The sequence below is a fragment of the Dermacentor andersoni genome, chromosome 6, assembly GCF_023375885.2.
Source record: "Dermacentor andersoni chromosome 6, qqDerAnde1_hic_scaffold, whole genome shotgun sequence".
In the NCBI taxonomy this organism is placed as follows: domain Eukaryota; kingdom Metazoa; phylum Arthropoda; class Arachnida; order Ixodida; family Ixodidae; genus Dermacentor; species Dermacentor andersoni.
This window is the reverse complement of record NC_092819.1, coordinates 17,783,872-17,805,872: the sequence shown is the minus strand read 5'-3', so window position 1 is coordinate 17,805,872 and position 22,001 is coordinate 17,783,872. Positions and strand designations below refer to the sequence as shown.

Sequence of the window (22,001 nt, the reverse complement as noted above, 5' to 3'; positions counted from 1 at the left end):
TCATTACACAATGCGTGCTGCGTTTGTTGATGGACATTGAAAGATTGCCGCATATTTGATAACCGTGGGAATTCTTTTGTCAAGATTGGTAGCTGCCAGAATGTTTTTTCTTTTTTAATCAGTTCCATTCTTCAGAGCTGCAAGCGATACATTCACAAAGTGAGGAAAAAATGCGGGTACGCATCTTGAATGAGCCCGAACGTCGTACGCGCCCACCGCATGAATGGAAAGTCGACGCCGCCACCGCTCACGAGAGCAACCTGCCAATTCGGTGCAGCCGAACCGACTCAACCGAGGGTGTCGGGGGTCTTTTGTCGGCGAGACCCTGTTCATTACCAGCTAATCGAAGACCTGGCTGCGTAGGGTCCTCGTGTCGCATGACGCAGCCGTCGGCGAGCGTTATTTTCGACGCATGTGCCACGCCGAGGAAAGGCACTGCTCGACCCGCGAGAGACGACGAGTCATGCGTGCTGCCGCCAGGGCCGAAAAGGGCGAGGACGAAAAGGGGGCGAGCTTCACCCTCTCCCGTCCAGGGACCTCCCCTCCTGCGCGAAAATGGACCTACCCCCAGCGCGCCTGCGCGCTGAGTTCCTTGGAAGGTCAATCGACGAGTTTGGCTAGTAGATTAAGCACGAGGCAGAAAGGCTGGAGGCTCGTCGTCGGCGCAGGATCGCCCTTTCGCATCAGCACACTTTGAGCAGCGGCCACAGAACGCAATGGGTGAAAACTCCAACAACAACACGCAGAGCATTGCCGACTACCTCGCGCAGCTGCTGAAGGACAAGAAACAACTGGCAGCTTTTCCCAACGTTTTCATCCACTTGGAGAGGCTGCTGGACGAAGGTGAGTTTGCGCCGACGCTGGGCTACAACAGCCGCTGTCTTCGTGAGATGTGCGGTCCACCTTAGGCCTAAACAACGAGTACGGCAAAAACATCCAAGTGATTCCACCTGCTCCTTCGTTGAAGAGGCCCGAACATGCCGTCGACGAGTTCTTCGATTTCGTGCGGAGATGGTCTCCGTTGCTATGTGTGTGGTGGAATCCGTTCCGCCCCTTGTCATTTCGGAGGCAATGGTTTTGGTTGACTCTGCGTATTGGTGCTGCTTCGTGGTCTTTGTGCCGGCGACCCGTAGTCGCGACGGTGTGTGGCTACTTTTTGCCTGGCTAAGCCAGCGGAGCTTGCGACAGCGTCGAAATGAAGCGCATTCCGACGCTTGTAAGCCTACTGACAAGTGACGCCATGTTGGATTTCTCTCCTGCATCGCAGTGTGCCCGCCGGGCGCATCCAGGAATTTTTCGGATGCCTTTGTGGATTTCCGCCGTTTCTCGGGACATTTAGGTAAGAGGGAACTTGTGCACTGCTTGCGAAGACGTTGTTCAGTTCGCAAACATCTTCCATAACACCAGAAACGCTGACATGCCCGGCAGGTGAATGGCTGTGATTTGGATAGCCATCCATGGTGCACCTGTTCAGATGGGGCTTGCGGAGCTGTTGTGCTGCCAAGCGACTCAGTGGTCCTGCGGTACGTCGTATCTGAAAAGGCTTCATTTGGTTGGCGAAGTTGAGGTCGTTGCGTTAGTCTGAAGTTGCCTTCATATCCGTAGTTTCCAGCCTGTCGGCATTAGCGGCATGTCCGATTGGTGTCAGGCTTTCGCCTAGCAGCCGAGCTGCTTCACGATCATTGTGTCCGTTAGGCGGTGCTAATCAACTGTCTCTCCACCATGTCCACATGCGCATTGCCTGCCGTCCTGGGCCCAGACGTCGTGCATCCCGATTAAAGTCAGAACCAATAACCATTCTTTAAAATTGCTTACCGCCAGCCAAGGCCGACACGCACGCAGTGAAACGTGCCGCTGACATGCGCGCGCCTGCTTTTTCAAGCATGACCGAGCAGCACTTGTTCGTCAGCTTGCGTCCCAGGTGCAGCTTCGGATGCCTTCGCTCGTCTCCGCCGCGGCGGAATGCTTGTTCATTCGATTGTCGACAGTGCATCCTTTTCCTCTCGCGTAAATCAGCACGACAGGTTTCGCCGCCGCTCAATGGACAAACCATCCGACCAACGATTCTCACGCATTCATTGTTATCGAACTTGTTCGTTGCACGGTGTTTTGAAGTTGTGGAGGCTGTATTGTACTGTTCACGAGCAAAATGAGTCGACTTTCGTCCTCACTTCATGGTGATTCGTGTGCGCGAGCTTGAATTTCTTACACGTATGAAGCAACCCTTATTGCGCTCTTACGCCATCGGATTAGACCTTAAATAAAAACTGACTGTCAGTCGGTGTAGTGATGCACTGCTTTCCCTCTGTCATATCGCGCCCTGCGGTTTGCGATACTCAGATCTAGGCGATTTGGAAGTAGACATGACGTCATCGCTTGCGCGAGAAGACTTCATGCGGAAGGATGCCAAAATCGCCCACTTTATACAGTAACCTGCGCTGCGAAATCATCTGGTGTTTCGTTGCTTGTTTTGCCACTTCTAGCGCGTCATTGTTTTTGACGTCTGAGCATTCGCGTCACGCGTACGCACTGTGGGCTTCGTGCTTACTCAAGCCTGGCAGCTTGGCCTAAGCACAGCTGTTTCTTTGAACGCTGATGTGGGCAGACGTGCTACACCAGGAAACCGTCCTCCAAATCGCTTGAGTGCGCCAGTGCACTCTTCCCACACGGGTATAACAGCAGAGCCTCACATGGTGCGATATTGCTTGCGGTATTGCTTGCGATTTCGCAGATGCGGCGAATGTGCCACGACCTCTTCGTACGTTGATTTTTCCATGTTAGGAGGCGTTGAACGCCGCCAAATCACACGTGGCGTGGGCGAGGAACCAATGACAATGCGGATCGTCAGTCGTGACGCTGCCTGCTTAATTTTTGTCTGGATAAAGCAACAACTTCGCGCATGAAAAGCGTTTCAAGAGGAATTTCTAGTTTTTGCTTTCTACTAGGTAATAAATATACATAGATGTTTAATGATGTTTCACAGTAACAAAAATGCACTGTAATATAATGCGTAGATACCCACAAACCTCCTGACGCACACGTATTTTGTTCATTTGACCTACTTGATCAAATACCCAATTCAGCACATTTGAATGTGCAGATTTTTATTTAAATTGCGTGCACATATTCATTTGCTGCAATAGTTCTTAAGTAGATCTTGGAGCATTCGAAATGCACGCAAGTTCGATCAAGGTGCTTGTTTTATATTCAATGCAGAGATCAGCAAGGTCCGGTCATCTCTGTTCCAAATCAATGGCATGAAAAAAGAGCCCTTGGTACTTCCTGATGGGATAGGACCGCCAGTTAGTCGGTCTGAAAAAGTGTATGTGCCTGTCAAGGAGCACCCTGATGTAAGTTATCAGCTTTTCTTACATTTCACTGTTGCTTTAAGGAAAAATTTTCATGTAGTTTTGATTGCATATATTCCATTATATTCATTGCTCAGGTCGTGGAAGTAAAATTCTAGTGCTTCAGACATCCCATTTCAGTTTTTGTCTTATGTTGGTAGAAAATTTCTATTGGAGCAACAAGTCCTGCTTGGCACTTGATCTATGGGCCACCAGAGCAAGTTCTAGAAAATGAACAAGAACAATTTATGGCATTATCTACATGTGTGTGCACGCCTGCACAAAACCTCAGTTGGGTGTTGAGCGAAGCATGAGGTCTGATTAGATACCATGGAGTGCCTTGTGAAGTGTGTATTCTTGTGTACAAGTGGTAGCTGCTTGTTTTGGCAAGGTCGTGTCAGGGAAGTGCTTATAAAGCTATCTTGCCTTCTGCTTTACCACTTAACTGTGCATTTGATTTTCTGCTTTCATGTTTTCAAAGCAGGAACTTTGTGGCTGCATTAAATTTGCATGTAATCAGCACGGTACACGTGTAAGTGTAAACTTGCCAGACGAGCAGTTGCTTCTCTTAAACTTTCTGGAGAGTTCCAAAGCTTGTCTTTAATAGGAGCCTGTGCACAGCAGTGAAGAGCTGCAGAATTGGGCCTATAGAGATGCGAAGAGAAATTACTCGAGCTAAATATAAGTTACCCTTCTACAATACTAAAAGAAACCCATATTACCATGCGGAAAGGCCAGAAAAACATACAAAATGACATGGGTGGCAGTGCCACTTTTGAGTTTCTCTACCAGCTCGCTACGATGTCATTTGTCTTTGCCTAGTCAATCTCTTGTCCCTAATGCGCTACATTGTATTCTAAGAGATCCAAAGACATATCTTGGGGAGTTTCACTAACTTTTATGGAGCCACAATCAATATGAAAAAAAATATATATATATGTGGAAATCTGTGGTTTTTCAGTGACTTGCTTGCACTGGGGTTTCGGTGCTAAAATATAAAAATGGAGTTTTGACTTGTTTTATTTTCTCATAACTAAACTATACTGTAAACGTCACTAAAATAGTTTGTCTAAACTGATTTGTGTTTCTCTTTAGTATTCCTTAGAGGCCTCAAATGGCCGAAATTAATTTGGAGGTCCTTGTACCCTCCTGTGTAGCTTTTAGACATCAAATCATATTCACTACTATTACAGTTTAATTTCTGACTGATTACATACTTTAGTCAATAGTGCTGCTTGGACATGTTGAGCCTGACTGGTAAGCCTGTCATCATTTGAATGTCTGTCTTGCCTTGCAGTACAATTTTGTTGGGAGAATCTTGGGTCCTCGGGGTATGACGGCAAAGCAGCTTGAGCAAGAGACTGGCTGCAAGATAATGGTTCGGGGCAAAGGTTCCATGCGGGACAAGAAAAAGGTAATGTGACTCTCCTCACGTGCTTGGAAAGTTTTGAGTCGCCCTTTGCCATGTGCTTTCCATGAACTTTCGTGTTCAAATATGTTTTCTTGCCTTGCAGATGTGGCTTTAGTGTCATTTGTCGGTGAATGTGGAAGCAAAATGTAGAAGCCAGCATTTTTGTGGCACAGTTCAGACTACACATGAATTTGTCAGGCTTTCTGACAGTCTTATACTGGTGCCGCACAGAGCTTTTGATTGCAGTCAAGCATCTGAATTGAAATTCTCCATCACAATTTTCTGCTTTGCTCAGGCTGAGGAAAGGACAAATGGTTTCCAGCAGAACGCACCAACGTGGACAGAAAGGAACAACACACGCTGGACACAGCGTGTCGGTACGTTCTGCTGGAAACCACTTGGGCTATGTGCAACCAAGCTCAGGCAAAAGCTACTCTGAGGAAATGAATTCATTGCAATTGAGAAATTAGATCCAGATTGAGCTGAATTGCTATTGAAAGTGCCCTGTGTGACACTGGTATTAAGTACACATCTCGGCTCAATTCGGTTAATATGGGCCAACAACCAACCAACCTAACTGTGCAGTATGGCCTGCAAGCAAGGGAAGGATGCCGCTCGACAAAGCTAGTTCTTATAAAATGGGCTGACTTAAGTTAAAATTCCGTTTTAGCATGTTGCATATATGTGAGTGGGGTTGAAGATTAATATGCAGAAGATAAAGATAATGATGAATAGATTGGCAAGGGAGCAAAAGTTCAGGATCACCAGTCAGCCTCTAGAGTCTGAAGGAGAATGTTTACCTAGGTCAACTAATCACAGGGAACCCTGATCATGAGAAGGAAATTCATAGAAGAATAAAAATGGGTTGGATCGCATACGGCAGACATTGTCAGCTCCTGACTGGAAGCTTACCATTATCATTGAAAGGAAGGTGTACAATCGGTGCATTTTACCGGTTCTAACATATGGCGCAGAGACTTGGAGATTGACAAAGAAGCTTGAGACCAAGTTAAGGACCGCGCAAAGAGCAACGGAATGAAAAATCCTAGGCATAACGTTAAGAGACAGAAAGAGAGCGGATTGTATCGGAGAGCAAACGGGTATAGCTAATATTCTAATTGATATTAAGAGAAAAAAGTGGAGCTGGGCAGGTCATGTAATATTAGTGCAGGTTAGATAACCGGTGGACCATTAGGGTTACAGAATGGGTACCAAGAGAAGGGAAACGCAGTTGAGGACGGCAGGAGAATAGGTGGAGCGATGAAATTAGGAAATTCGCAGGCGCTAGTTGGAATCGGTTGGCACAGGACAGGGGTAATTGGAGATAGCAGGGAGAGGCCTTCATCCTGCAGTAGGCATAAAATAGGCTGATGATGATGCTGGTGATGATGATGATGATATCTATACACATTTTTGAGATGACAGTTTAAGAGTGGGGAAATGAGATTGAAAATGTGTAGCTGTTATTAGTAACAATACTATCTCGTTCTAAGAAATAATGGTGATTGCTTTTGGGCTGGATTTGATAATTTGTCTAGTTAAGCAATTAGATGCAGTGACAATGTGGATACTCATAGATAAAATGTTAATTGTATTTTTTTAAATATGTAATGTGAATGCCAGAAAGTTCCAAAAAGGCTATTGCAGATAATCTTACAAACAGTGAAAACAAAATGCTTTTCATGAAAGTTCATTAACAGTTACAAACGCTAATGTGATTCATCGCTTTAATGTCTGCAAATTTTACTTGAGATTTTATGTTTGTGGAAAATTGATTGTGCTTGGGACAAACCTGCCACGCTGTGCCTGTGGGAAAATAATTTTCAAATATCCTTTCTTTGTTTTGCAGTACTTGTCAAAGCCACAAATGTTGTAGGTAGAAAAATAAGTTTTAAATTGGCCATAATTTGAATCCAGATGCCTGCCATGGTGCTTAATGGTTATAGCTTTCTGCTGCTGAACTCAAGGTCAGGGATTTGATTCCCGACTGGCAGTGCCCACATTCCAGTGAGGGTGGAATGCAAGAATGCCTGTGTACCATGCTTTGGGTGCGCGTAGCTATCCCCAGATGGTCAATATTAGTCTGAAGCCTGCAGCATCCCTTATAGCTTGTGTGGATTTAGGGCACTAAACTCCATAACTTGAATCCGCACTCCATGAGTGACTGACAGCATCTTCTAAGTCTCTCTACATTTCTTGTGCGTATTAAGATAATCTTTTTCCAGTGCGTAATAGTGTTCCTGTTCAAGAGTTATTGTCCATGCAACTCATCCTCTGTACACGGCCTAGGCTGATTATAAGGGCTGTAACCAAAGTTATTTAGGTAGTATACTAGCGCACTAGCATTCCATCTTAGCTGAATATTTTTTTGCATTGCTCCTTGTGTGATTTGTCTTGAGGCTTTTCAATAATTCTGGAATGTGCATCGCTGATGTTGAACTGTCAGAAATAATAGCTTTGACCTGTTCTAGCTGCTAACCTCTTGTATGATGTTCTTTCATGCTTTCATGCACAGGGCTGAAGTGAGTATTCTGCATTCATCCCACTCTTATGTTTCCATCGCAACATACTGCTCACTGAATAACGGCAATGCCTGCGGTTGCACATTTCGCAGGGTGCATTTTCTGGCATCAGAAGTGCTCATAATTATGCCACTTCCTGTAGAACATGGCTTTGGGTTCTGTTGCATTCAACTTTGGTTACACTTGTAGGGGGCATTTGTGGACTGCATGCACCACCATTCAGGCTTTCTATTTGTGCTGCATGTGCTTTAACATGACCGGTTCTGAGTGTGATGGCTTTTGTTGACTGTCTTGCACAACTAACTTGCCAAAACAGGATTATGTACAGTGCTGGAAAATTAACAGTACTCGTCATGTTAACATACTGCATTCAAAGGCATTTTACTGCAATCAGCCGTTAAATATTTAGGAACTGGATTTGTCTGTCAGTGCATACGTAACATGCTAATTTCAAACCTTGAGTGGTCTACATAAGGCAAACTTGAGTCGACTAGGAAGGGAGACAGTGTCAACATTGGAAGATATGATCTGCAAATTTTTCAAAGACAGAAAATGATCTTCTTTGGTGCCACAGTGGAGTAATTGTAGGTTGGCAGAAAACAAAGCTTGCACGGAAGCTGTTGCAGAATTGACGTTGGACAGAATTGAAGCATGTTGTAGAAGCAGTGAGAATGGGAGTACCAAAATAACCTCAAGTCAACTGCTTGTCGCAGTAAATGATTGCAGTAAGTGTCGTTCTTTTGCTGTGCTGCTGACACCTTTTACTCTCTTCATGTCATAATGTGCTGAAGTGCATGAGATAATACACTAATGCGTGTGAATAAGGCTTTTACTCAATTGAATACAAATCTGCAGATGACACAAATATATGAATGGAATATTTTTTTTCATAGCATCAAAATGCTGGCGAGTTTTCAAATTGGTTTGGGTGCTAGTACACTCGCCAAGAACATGTGCCAAGAACTGCTAACAGTGATGCACATTTTACTGACATGTATGCAGTGAAACACACAAGATGAAAACTTTCACAATTTATATAAATTGCATGCACCTTTACATGCCATAGTTTCGGGATATGGTCCACTATTGCCATTACCCAAAGTGCTTAAATTTGTAGACACTGGCGTTTTACACAATCAGAAGAGCAACAGCTTTTGCTGTTTCTAAATTTGATTTTATAACACCTGGTGGTTGGTTCAGCATGGCCTTAGTTACTTTTGTACTACTAAACCACATTTAACTAACTCGCTGTACAGTAATGTTTGAGATGTGCTGAAACAAGAATGTGAAGGTTTCTGCAAGCAGCATAACAATTTCTTGTAGAAGTACTTCCATTTTGTAAACTAGTTAAAAATTGAAAGGAATTGCAAAGACCAATACAATTTATTTCCTATTTGAATGTTTGTTTTTGCCCACCTCTTAAAATCCATGTCAACTTCTTCTTTGCTCAGTCATATGTAATCAAGGTAGTGGGAAGAACCAGCCTTGGAAACTGTTTCACTTGAAGAACTGCACACCTTGTACTCTTAAAGGTGCATGTAATGTGTATGGTGGCTCTGCAAAAGGTGGGAAGAAGTGTTGATGTGGTTCAGGATCCAGCATATATCGAGGAGCAAATGCGTACCACAGGTGCATGCTCTCTTGAAGTAGTGTTTGAGAATGGGATGTACAGCAGAAGACATGCACAAGCACAGACTTAGCAATGACAGTATTTGTTTATGGCTACTGTCAATTTAATTCTGTATTGTCAGGCCAGTTTTGGCAAATGTGAACCAGGCGTATTACTTGGCATGCGTGGGGAACGAGTGACAGCCGCTCATGTTGTTCATTATGCCACTGTTAATGCACCCATAGGAGGACATGAACAGGGGCAAGCCAAACTGGGAGCACCTCAACGACGATCTTCATGTGCTCATCACTTGTGAGGACTCCAGCAACAGGGCAGAGGTCAAACTGCAGAAGGCAGTGGATGAAGTTCGCAAACTACTTGTACCAGTTGTGAGTTCTTAGTCTCTCTTTGCTGCAGCATATTGCATTGTGTGGCAAGTACAGATTGATGAATGGTTGGCCTTGCCCTTTTGCCAGACTGAAGGTGAGGACGAGTTGAAGAAGAGGCAGCTCATGGAACTTGCCATCATAAACGGCACGTACAGGGACAGCAGTACCAAAGGAGTCGGTGAGTGATGCCTTATTTAGGCTCAGCTGGGAATTGAGGCACGATCATTGTATTATATGGACAAATTGAAACACGATAATTGTGGATGTGGGCATAGTATTGGCTTGCACTATTGGCAGCTTACTATGTAAATCACTTTGGTTACTGGAAATGGCGGTTAGAATGTGCTTGGCACAGATCAGCTTTGCATTTTGTTACTTTTCATGTCTTTTTTTTTCACTAATTGCTGCTTTCAAGGGGCATTCTACAAGTGGCGAAAACATGTCACTATCATGGTGTAAGTGTAAATTTTGTGCGTGATATCAGAATTGAATACATTAGTGGTTCAATGAGAATTCAAATTTCAGAACTGGGAAGTGTGGAAGTTCATTATTGAAGGCACATGATCAAAGTGATATGCCTAACTGTTATTGGATACACCGTGCTATTTGTTAAATGTAATGGTTCTTTTCAATGTGTATAACGATCTACATAAAGTTGATGCAGAGGCAGGGCAAATTAGTACAAAGGGAGCACCAACAGTGCTAGTGGTAGCCCTTGCTGTATGGTGGTGGATAGCAACGCTTTGTATGCATGTAAATTTGCAAGTATCCTGGTGTCCCAAATGGCTGTTTATCACTGCAATAACATATTTTCACAATTGCATACGAACTTTACATCATTGGTGTCGAACATTCTTCATGCCATTTCAAGCATGGAATCTGACACTGCCTATTTCCCATTTCCATGCCATATTTAAATATTGGGCAAGCACAAAGCTGGATAGGGCCAATTCTATGCAACAGTAGGCTGCAGTGTACTTGGAGTATGAGACCATATGAAGTCCATGACTGCCATATGAAAACCACAATGTGTGAAGTCTATAGTGTCGTCTATACCTCCCTGTAGCACCTAGCAACTGGTATTAGGCAACAGGGCACCTGTCCGTAGAATTAATCGTTAGTATTCGTAGAATCGTAGAATTAATCGTTAGAATTAATCTGGGTATGCTTAAATGTCTGTTTGTGATGTATATCCAAAGGCAGTACGGTCAAGACGGGGCACTTGTTTTATCTTCTATTCGAATCGCTTTTCATGAGCCTGGCTCACATTTCTGCATGCATGCAGTGCTTGTAAAACAGCACATTGCATAGCTATAATACTTGCAGTTTAGATTTTCTCCTTGAACATAGCACCTCCATGGTGTAACATTGTTAATGCCAGTGCAGCTGTGTCCGAGTTAGGGTGTTATTGTAAGACCATTCCTTATTATCGAAACTTTTAGCTATGGCCAATCTCCAACATTTTATCAATAGCTGGCAAGTACTCTTTCCACAAGGCACTAACTGTCGAAAGCTGAGAAAACCTCTCAATGCCCGATATTATGTCAACCTCAAATTTGATTACCTAAATGTAGACATGTTTCTGAAGGTGTTCAAATTTTTGTTAGAGTAGACTAAATCGCACTGACTAGTTCTGCATCGTGTGTAGTCGGGTACAGCTGCGAGTCGTTGCCCAACCCTTTTTGATCCTTGTCCTCATCTTTTGCTACCGTTCTCATAATTATTTAGATTCTCTGTCCACTTTATCAGTTTGTGGCAGATTGGAATGCATGAAAATGGTGAAACAACTTTGTAGAGTGACAATACACAGGCAATACTGCAGAGAAACCTGTTGGCAGAAAATTTGGCAGTTCAGGATATTCAATATTAAATAGGGGTGAGGGATTATTCAGAACTTAGGAATAATATTGACTATATTACATTTTTAATATTTTAATTCAATTAAAAGAACTAGGTATTCGAAAATTTTTGAATATTCGATTGGTTACGAGTGTTCTAAACAAATCAAATATATTGTTAGTTGTGTGGGAGGGAACAAACATGGTTTTTAGTGTTTATTCCTATCAAATCTGGCAAAGTGCGATGTTGTGCTAAATTTTGCGCTTATTTTGTGAGAATCGTGAAAATGTAGTAGTTCAATATTTTTACCAATGACAGTGTAATTGCAACGTTCCAACATCATGTTAAAATAAACCAGCTTGCTAATAAATGCATGTGCATATCATGATTCGATGCTAAGTATTTGTGTTCGATTCATATTAGAAAATATTAATATTCGCACACCCCTAGTATTAAACAGTACAACAGCATGACGGGAAACAAGATGCACATAATACTGTGTGCATCTTGTCTCAGTCTTCATCTCAAGTTGCGCTGTTCAGTGCTACACATGCTGTACCAACAAGCCCAAATCTTCACACTATCAAGTCCAGGATAGTTGCAATTATGACTTTACAACCATCAATATTTTCCAATTGCATAAACTAGATCTTGCACAAAGAGGCAAACCTTATATGAAACCTCCTTATGTTAAAGGGGTTCTAAACCACCTCTCGGGCTAGATGAAAAAAAGTCTGCAGATTGCATATGCTGCTGTGAATATCTCAACCAAATTTTGCAGTCGTGCGTGGCGCTTGGAGCTCGCAAGTGGAGCACGAAATTGCCTTTCTCTTAAACTCTCTTTTCAACAGAAGCCTGCTCCTCACTCTTTTCTAGATCCTTTATTTCATAATATAGCATTCAGATACGTGTCTGCTATTGCCCAATAACTGACATCAGTCAAGAAGGGTGTTTGGATCAGTGCACTTCTTCCTACTGTTACTGTATATTTATTGGTGCAATTTAAGAAACAGGCTGAAGTAATTAAAGATCTGCATTCGAATTTTGATCATTGTTCTTCCGGAAGAAAATGACTATCCTCTACTCGCAAGCAGCCGCCCACATGAGAACTGAACTTTTGCCACCCTGCTTATTGGCGTCATGGCCATCGAGTCTTGCTAATTTCGGCTAGTTTTGAACACTCGTCTAACCTCGTGTCGCATGAAACTTCAGGTCAGGCCGCACACATGCTCGCCAGCGCACGCTCACTTCTAATCGCTCCTAGTTAGATGCCTTGGCAGACTTCGCCTCATTATGAGAGTGCATCAATTGCACAAGTTGGATGTGCTAATATCCATCGGTCAAGCTAGTGCAGCACAAAGCGGGTCTGCACCACGTATCACAGCCAGACAGGAGCTTATGAACGCATGCGCGCAATCAAGCCCTGTCAATCAGAGCAAATGCTGTAGTTGCATATACCTACAGTCTGCCAAGTAGCGTAGATACTGCGGTCGCCGCGGGGTGCTGCGACGAGTCTGCTGGCTGAGCGCACTGCGCCTCTCTGAGGACAACCGTATTTGGCACTTGCAGGTGCCAAAATCGTAAGTAGTGGCGGCTACGTGAACAACCAAAATCAAATTTTAACTGCATGCTACGGTGACGTTCGGTAGGCGGAGTATTGTGGGCTCTTCGCCATAGCCTTTGTTACTTTGCGAATTCAACTTCTTTGAACAATTTCAACAGAAGTAACAAGTTTGTAACCTCAACAGCACATGTTGATTCATTCTGTCTGCTTGCACTATATTGAGTGTAGCTTGCAGCCTTTCGTTAGAAACTTCACATTTTTGTTCATTAAAATTTTGTGAGAATATATTTGTCATATGTAAAGGCCTAAGCCAAAATCATGCAAATATAAGTTGTAGAAAGACATTGGCCTAGCAGTCAACAAAATTTTTTGATAGATTTAAGGGTACTTGAATGAGTACCCAATCTGTGTAGTTAAGCCTAAATGTAAAGTGATAATGAGTTGTGCAGAATAATATATAATGTGATGACCAGATGCAAGAGCATTGTAGTGCAAGCTGCAGTCATTGCATGCAGGAATCTTCGGTGAGCATTCTGGAGATCCATTTTCACATTATGTTCAGTCAACTACAGGTTTTGACTAAGCTTGTGTAAATCATGTGGAGAGTGAAGCCTATACCCATATTTGTACGAGTGTTTTGTTTGAAATGGGGCAGCATGCATTGGCCTTCTCTATACCACCCTGTCCTCTTGGTGTGTTTGACAGCTTGCATTTCCTCCACCTGTCACATGCGGCTGCCATTTTTGTTGTGTGCCCTGTGTAACATGGAAGGTGCCTCTCTCACCCAGGTCTCGTTTTTGAGAACAGCCCCTTTGCTAAAGCCTCATTCACTCTTGCAGGTAAATGCTCACCAACCTTGATTGCCTTCAGTGCCTTGCATTTGAGTTTTTTCTTTTTTTTTTTTCTTGCCTTCTCTTTCTTGCACACAGCGCCCACAGCCATGGGATTGGCCTTGTCTGCTGCTGACGCACAGCGATTGATGGCAGGCGGCCCTCCGCCGCCAGTGGCATTGGCTTCTCCAATGCGCGCCCAGTCTACACCACTCGGAGCGCCCCTGATTTTATCCCCCCGTGGTCTGCCTGTGGGTCCCCCTAGCGCCCTGCTGAATGGCTCTGGCCCACCACCGCCTCTCATAGCCCCAACAGAAGCGGGCCTACTTTACGCAGCATATCCCGACTATCATCAGTATGCAGCGCTCACGTCCCCTCTGCTCGCCGAGTATGCTCCTGACCACTCCCCAGCCGGTGGGTTGTTTGGACGATGAGTGTTCCCTCTTCCTCGTGACTTCCCCTTTCTCTTTCGGGTTTTCTGGTCCCAAACATCCGCCCACTCTTGTGCTGATGGCAAGGCCCAGCTTTGCTCTTTGTTCAGATGCATCCTCATTCCTAGCAGAGCCTTTTGCCTGCTGGTGCATGCATCACTCTGAACAGTTGCAACATGCCGAGGACTGTGTGACAAGGTCACTTGGATATGGTTTGAGTCCACTTTGTTGAAACTTCGTTTGTTTATGGCTTCTGCTCTTTGCCTTATTTTTCTACGGTCTTTCCTTTTTTGACATGTTTGAGCTTGTCAAACTGGAGAGTGAAAGGTTCTTTCCCACTGAAATGCAACTGACTTTAGGATTCCTGCCATCTTCTGGTTGTTCATTATTGTGCGTACAATACACAGCTTTGTTAAGTGTAGTGTGCTGTAATGAAAACATCTGGTTGACAAAGCCTTGCTGCACCTTAAATTAGCTTGTTTGATCCATGTTGGGAACTTCTTTCTTCTTTCTTTTTACTTATCCGTCATTGTTTGCTAGCCTGAGAGGCCACCTTTGAACAGGTGTTTTCCCTGCACGGCTGTCTTGAGAATTCAGCCTCTTGCTGCATCCAGTGTTGGTGCTTTTAACTGTGGGATGGTTGCTTAGATGGCAACTTGTTTTTCTGAGGTACTTTGCCGTTTTGTTCCCAGTGAGCCTCAAGTCAAATAAGTGGTGAATATCACTCTAAATGCAATGTGGAAATCCACCAAAGTGTGACACTTCCAGAAAATCATTCCATATTTTTCTTTTGCCATGCAAAGCCTTGTTCAAGTGTTCAGGAGTGTAAAGAAGTGCAGGTTTGCATGTGGTGTAGATTCAGGGATGGACATTCCAGCATACCTCTTTCTTAGCCACTTTCACCACACATACAGGGGCATTTCAAAGACACGTTTGTTTCTCCCTTGCATCCAGCTTCAAACCAATGTCACTTGTGCAACTTAATTTTGCCATGTTTGTGTGTAGCATGTAAATATTTGGGAGATCTTATAGTGCAGGGACCAGGAACAAATGTTTGTGTCCTTTTGCTGCCATTACTTTTCTTTCCCAGTCTCTGTGAATGCATTGCTTTGGCTTTTGTTTTTAAAGAGCTTCTGTATTGGCAAACATTGTGCTAGAAAATTTTTTTTGCTGAGAAGCATTTTTCCACCCCACCTAGTGAGGAATTGTTTTCCTGTGCTTGCATGGGCTTGTAGATACTATACATATGTGCGTGTTTTGTCAATGTACATACAATGAGATTCCCGTTGTTGCAGTAGACAAGCATTGATGTACATATATGTGCATGTGCTCAGGGGGTTGCCGACATATATTTTGTTGTTCTCTAATTTATTCAGTTCCCCTTCTTTTTCTTTGCCTCTCATTGTTGCATCTGCAGTGCAGTGCCTGTGTATGCCTGTGAGAAAGAAGTTGGCCATTGAGTTCTCGCCGAATTCCTGTACATGTTTTCACATGTAGTGGTTGCTTAGGTTTGCTTATGTTGTTTCAATATACCTCAAGCTTGACGGAAAGCTTTTGTAATGCATCGGCACTGCTCTTCGCAGAGGCTTGCCTGGGTTGAGCTCTCGCTCTCTTGCTTCATGTGCACTTGATGTTTGCTGTGTGTTGTGTCCCTCAGGAGCTTTGGAAATCGGCAAACGGGGAGCGGGTCTCAGCTGCATGAGTGGGGCTTGTTGGCCTCAATGTTCTGCGTCATGCTGGCGCGTGCAGTTGTTCTAGTCAAGTTCGAAAACTCTTGAAGATACCTGGGTGGCGGTAAAACTTTCCTCTATGCAGCTGGAACAGCTCTCTTGCAATTAAAGTCCAATGTGGCTGCACAGAAGGCAGTGTCGCACGATGAACGAGCGCAGTGTCCGAGCTGAGCACCCATGCAAATCCACTGTTATTTGTGTAGAGTGCTTGTAGCAAATGCCTTTTCCATTTCAGCATGTAGATATCTTTCCTGTAAACAGAAACATCTGTGCCTACTATGTCTCGCTTAACGTTTACTGTCTGCTTCATCAACCTGAAATGTTCAGGCCCCTTAGCTCAACAAGTAGGTGTCTGGAACCATCTAGGCTATGCTTGCTTTTCTCCAAGAAACGGCTCCTGGGGTGGCATGCTCCGTGGGATGTGCATGACAAATTACCTTGGGGGCCACATATTGTGTGTGTTTTAACTCTGCCTGATTTCCCGACTGCCACTTCTTAGGTGCTGCAGCAAAACAACGCCGTCATTTGGCGATTCGCGAACACCCCTACCAGCGGATTGGGTCCCTATAATGAGGGCCTAACCCCAAGGTTGGTGAAATTGCTATTGTTTATCTTAGTGTCGTGTCTCTGCTTTTTCTTTCTCATGCCCAGCTTTTTTAATTAAAGGCTAAACCAGTGCTACTGTTCCTTGATAGCTACATGACCTCTACTGGCTGCACTATGTAGGTCCACATTTTGAGAGAAATCGACAGCATTTTATCTTGCTTTCAGCTGCAACTGTACTGTTACTTGCTGTGTCAGACTTGGTCATCAAATCGCACTTGCACACTGCAGTCGTTTGCAGCATGTTTCAACATTTCTTGTTCAGCTATTGCTGGCTGTTTCATCATGGCCAGGCTTAGTTTCAGTTGCCAACATCTTCTACTCTTTGTGCTTCTGCATTTTTGTTTGGAATGATCATGGTTGTCTCTAGGAGTGGGCCTTGAAGGTGAAGTGCCATTTTAGGAAGTATGATGGCAACCGTGAATTTGACTTTTGTATGTCTGTTTTTTTTTTATATATCTATATATATACACATGCTATATACATGCGTAGTCTTGTCCTTGGCCCCTCCCCCTATTGGTTCAAAGCGAACATGCTAGAAGCACACACATTGCTCAACTTGCTGCTGCTCTTGACATGTACTTGCTCAAGGCATCCTGTGAACTTTTCTTTTTTCCAAACTGGTGTTGAGCAGTGTGTCCTTTTTGTTTTGATGGATGATTTGTACATATGGTTCGTTAAGATATTATTTATATTATATTATACATATTATATATATTTGAAGAATGGAATAAAATAGACTTCAAAGCCTGCAGAGAAAGCTTCTGTGACTTTTTTTCTTTGCCCGGGCACTCATGAAAAAACGATTCCCTTTCAGACATGTAACTGCTAATTTTGCCAATCTAGTTTCTGTGCACTGCTTTTTACTGACTCTGCAGCTCCCTAGCTAGCTGCTAGGGGTTCACAAATGCATTTCACTTTTAGGTGCTTGCAGCATATCTTTGTGCAGAAGTGCTTTCTACTGCACAATAGAAATTGGGCACTAACTTGCGATGTTGCATATTTTCACACCTCTGTCTGGCTTGTAATAAGCACTAATGCACTAGCACTGGATCAACCACTCTTTTACGTGTTAATCTTTTTCTCTCGGAGGAAGCCGCCTTTGCCCCTCTGTCTTACTTGCGATGCTTCATTTTTTTAATACCTTTCACCTGTTCTCCTTGCCTTAGTGTGCTGATACGTTGGGGTCCGTCCCTACAACTGTGACACAGGATGTAGCAGTGCCTTACAATCGTCTGTGCTTACGTCATTGTGCATCTGTCACTGATTGTTCTTTTGTCTCACTGTAGCTGCAGGTCACAAATTGTCTGTAGACAGAATTCAGGTCTCTGATTGCCTTGCGCTTTAAGCTTAGCTAGACATGGGAAAGGAAAATGGTATGCTGCTTAGCTGCAACATGTATCTACAATTTGCCATGTTGTCAGATTGCAGAGTTCGGTCAGAAAATGGCACACTGCACTCCAGTTAATGAGAGTATCTTGCTGCTGAGGTGCTTACTTTTTCTCCATTACTCTCCAATGCTTTGGCAAGTGCAAATAGACTAAATGCAAGGAAGACTTTTGACTGTAAGGCCTAGCATTAAGCCATTCATTTGGTCAGCTTTTGATAAAAGCGAGCTTAGCCTCTTTTTTTTTTTTTTTTTTTTTTCTGAGATACTGGTCATGTGTCAACATAAAAAGTTCTAGGCTAATGTTAAGAGCTAGGCGTTATGCATCAGCTTGCAATAGGTCATCTAGCTTTGCTGAACCATTGAAACTTAAGCTTGCAAGAAAAGCTTGCTGGAAGTACTAAGCCCCCATCTGCTGACCTGGGAACTGATGAACCTGTGTGCGTGTGTGGTTTGTTTCTTCGACATTATTTAATATATGCTGTATGAGAACTACTACTAACAGTCTTTTCTTTCCGTTTTTTTTTTTTTCTTCTCTCTTTCTCTGCCCCCTTTTTTTTTCTTCTGTTAACCCAGACTCCATCCACCACAATCTTCCGTCCGCCAAACGAAGACCACTAACCCCCCACCCACTGACACCCCTTGGAAAAGCTCGGCTGTGCTCGGACTAACGGCGGCTGCGGTGGTAAACCGACGTCCGACTACCTTCTGTTGATGGCGCTTTTTGGCACGTTGTTTGTTTTCTCTTGTATTTTTTTTACCCCTTCTGCCAGTTTGTTGGCTTTGTTCTGACCATAATCTGACCAGTGGTGTAACCAGCCTTTCAGGTGCAATTGTGCTGCCAAGGGCTGGCACCCACGTGCGCAGACGTGACGTGATGACCCCTACTCAGCACATGATTATGCACACACAAACGCACTGGCAGCTTCGCGTGTCTAGTGGAACACCTTTAATCTTGCTAGCTTGGCAAGGTTTGGTCACTAATAGTGTGCAGAAGCGTGCACACCTGAAAGCTGAATTTTTTTTAAGAAATTTTCATTGGCATGGCTTCAAGCATTTTAACTTGCAGTTGCAGGTGCACCTGTTTCTGTTGGCTGAATAAGCTATATTTCGCACATGTGAATTTGAATGCACACTGTGTATACCCACCCCCTATTTGTGCAAAGCAGGCTGAAGCTTACCAGCACAAATTTGTATAATGCCTAAGTAAGGGTTGTGTGGCTCTAAATCTAAGCACAATAGCACCTCTCTCTGTTCTTGTGCTCCAAAATGAGGTGCAGTGAACTGGTGGTGTAACAACCAGAAAATGGAACAAAAAAAAGTAAGGGTGGCAATGGGGCAGTGGTCAAATTTTTTTAACTGAAGTCGGCGTCAAACCACCCATGTGGAGCAGTTTTCATTTTTTAAGCATACCTGAATAGACAGTTATTAAACTGTCATGTTTTGGTCTGGGTAGCTGGCCTACACACCACAATACTCTTTGCACCTTTTCTTGTGATGAGTGATGCACCATGTTGCTTCTGGGTGCTGCATTGGCTGTTGCAAGAAATTTTTTACATAAGTTCAAACCTTCACACACACACACACACAGTAGTGCCTTATGGTTTCTCAACATTCAAGCTTGAGTCTCCTCATCAGTGTTGCGCATGAAGTTTCAGTGGTACATCTTTTCAATACTGGAAAAGTACTGGAGGAATAGAAGTGTTTTTGTGTGAGTGTATGCTGTTTTGCAATGTCGACAGATGAAAACGAAAAGTTTGTTCATGATGTGTTTCCAGCCTAGGAATTCTTAGTTTTATTGTTTGACTGCTTATTGCTTAAAGGACTTGAGCGTGGCAGTAAGGTAGGTGTGCCATCATTGACCCGACATGCATGAGAAGCATTCAAACTTTTGTGCAATAGCTCATTAACATCCACATTTCTGAAGAATCTCAGTGCCTTAATGGTTGACTTCCACAGATTCTATCGTGCTAGGCATTCTGCTGTTCAGCACACCTGCCTTAAGGTTGGTCACAAGTTATGTAATGTTGTTCCATTTTCCAGTGTTTTCAGCTGGCAAGCTAGGCATAGCATAGCAGTTTGCAATACAGGTTTTATTCGTTGGCTATAACTTTTTTTGTATGCATGAGCTTTGTTGTGTATCATCTCCCTTCTTATAAATGTTTTGTTAAGGGCAGAGTCTACTCATGTTTTTCAATTTTTCACTCTTGAGTCGGGAAGGCCCTACCCCCAAATATGCTCCTCCTGGCGTGCACTGGTACAAACTGGTACCTATGCATTTTTCACCATGCTACTTAAGTTATTTCTGTACATAATGTGCCGATTTTAATTTCAACTTTTGTTGTTTTTGTTGTTCAACACATCCCCTCCTGTGCACTTCTCTGGCACTTGTTCTCATATCTGAGATAGTGACAGAGCGCCAAGAGGCGAGTTCATCTGAACAGCTGTGACTCTGAGGTTGTGATCAGGATGCAGAGTGCTGCTGTCGGGTGTGTTCCCCCCTCCCCTCCCCCCCTTTTAAAAGCACATCTTGATGGCATGGCAGCTGAGCTTTTGTTCCAATTTCTTTCCCTTGCAGCTAGGTTCTCTGCATGTTTGTTTTGGCAGCTGAAAGAGTGAAAGTTGTGCATATTCCATCTGTGCCGCTCGTTAGAAGAAAAAAATTCTACCTCTTAAGTCAGCTTTGGGAATACCTTTACATGTTCCCTTCTGCTTCTTGTGCTGTAAAAGCAGTGGAATAGCCTCTGGCACAGTGTTGAACGTGCTGGCATTTTTGCCAGAGCTGCACTTAATAGGGCCCGTACCAGCTGCAACTGGAGAAAGGTTTAATTGCCTGTCGCACAGCATTTGTTAGTGGCACGGATCTCTGCATCTTGCAGTGCGAGTACGAAAAAGGCTTCGCTGACTGGCACTGCTCCTTGTATGGGGGCTGTTTTTGCAAATGTACATTTATGTCCTTTATTACCCAGCAAAACTACTTAATTGTGCATCCTTGTTTAATTTCTTTTTGGTGGCATGGGCATTGTCCAAGTGTTTTTGAGATCGTAGCTATTCCGCCCCCTCCCCCTTTTTCTTTCAATATTTTCATGAGCTACTTGCCAGTTTAAACATTCGTCCTCTGAATTTGTGCTCCGCAGTGAGCTTTTCATTTTTAGTGCTGCCGTGAGTAAAGAATCTCATTTTCAAACAGGTCTGGACAACTTGTTTTCCATTCTTGACATGTGAAAAAGAGGTTAAAAATGTGCCAAGTTTCATAAGTGGACCACCTCATAGTGCATTCAGTTTGCACGTGCAAAATTTCTGCAAGTGCCAAAGCAGCCTCGCCATTCTTTCACATGCCTAAGTTTGGTGGTACCACCATGGACATTTTCCCCCGTTCTTGTTCAATATTTTTTTGCTTGAATCAAATCTCGGTTCTATCTTCCAAGTAGAAGGCACTGGTGATGCCTTTTGGCTAAATACTGAGCATTTATTCAATTGACATTATTTTTCCGATACTGTGTACTTAATAAAGGCTTACACAAGAATGTGAGTGTGCCTGCAGCCCAGGCTCAAGTTGCTTTGTCTTTGCACTTGGATTTGCATTATGCACACTTTTGTTTTCCGCTTTCTTGCGGCTCTAAGCACAACAGCTTCAAGAATGAGCATCCATACCTTTCGGAAGGTTTTGTATGTTTTCATAATTGTGTACTTAATTTCATTGTCTCATAGCAATAAAACAAGAATTCTCATTTTCCCCCCCTCTTTTCTGCCTCTTGAAATTCATTACACAGTGCAAGTGGCGGCCACATATTTGAAAACTGCCTGCCAGACTTGTGATACATGGCTGCTTCACTACATGCAGTTGAACCTGGTGATAATGAAGTATCTGACGCTGGAGTACTTTGTGTTTTACTGCTTTGCAATATGTCCAGGTAGGGATGTTAAGAAATGCGAAAAAATATTGAGCTGAGCTATATTAGTAAATTGTCCTTCTGCAATAGCGAACCTGGCACTGTTATGACGTGAACTTGGTAAGCCAGAAGACTCAAACTGATGGCCGACCATTGGAAGTTCCTGCACCAGCTTACTGTGTTTTGTTATGGATTTTGATGGCATCGGCTTGAATAGTTGGTGTGAAGGGCTACTATGTAGTCTAAATCTAGGTTTCAAGAACTTTGCACCAAAAGAGCCTAAATATGATACTACTAAATCTGTTGCCACATAGATGTACAAATACTGAGGTTTTGACTTGAAAGTTCAGACAAAGGCAGTTCTGTAGCTCCTTTCTTTGCTCGACTGGTTCATTTTGATATAAGGCTGTGATCTGTAGTGCACTTTTGTTACCGACAATCTGCAC

At 43.5% G+C, this 22,001-nt stretch overlaps 1 protein-coding gene across 2 annotated transcripts; it reads left to right on the top strand.

Moving 5' to 3' along the window:
* The first annotated feature begins 553 nt into the window (after positions 1-553).
* how (protein held out wings) lies at positions 554-21,406 on the top strand. Of its 2 annotated transcripts, XM_072288642.1 has the most exons (9): positions 554-843; positions 3,217-3,350; positions 4,645-4,761; positions 9,135-9,278; positions 9,366-9,456; positions 13,470-13,520; positions 13,611-13,925; positions 16,172-16,260; positions 18,239-21,406. In XM_072288642.1, exons 1-8 carry the CDS (start codon positions 717-719, stop codon positions 16,240-16,242), a joined length of 1,050 nt encoding a protein of 349 aa, XP_072144743.1. In that variant the 5' UTR covers positions 554-716; the 3' UTR covers positions 16,243-16,260; positions 18,239-21,406. The 2 variants fall into 2 exon arrangements, with proteins under 2 accessions (XP_072144743.1, XP_050025900.1); XM_050169943.3 differs by lacking the exons at positions 13,470-13,520; positions 18,239-21,406 and having other exon boundaries at positions 566-843; positions 16,172-17,035.
* Positions 21,407-22,001: the final 595 nt, after the last annotated feature.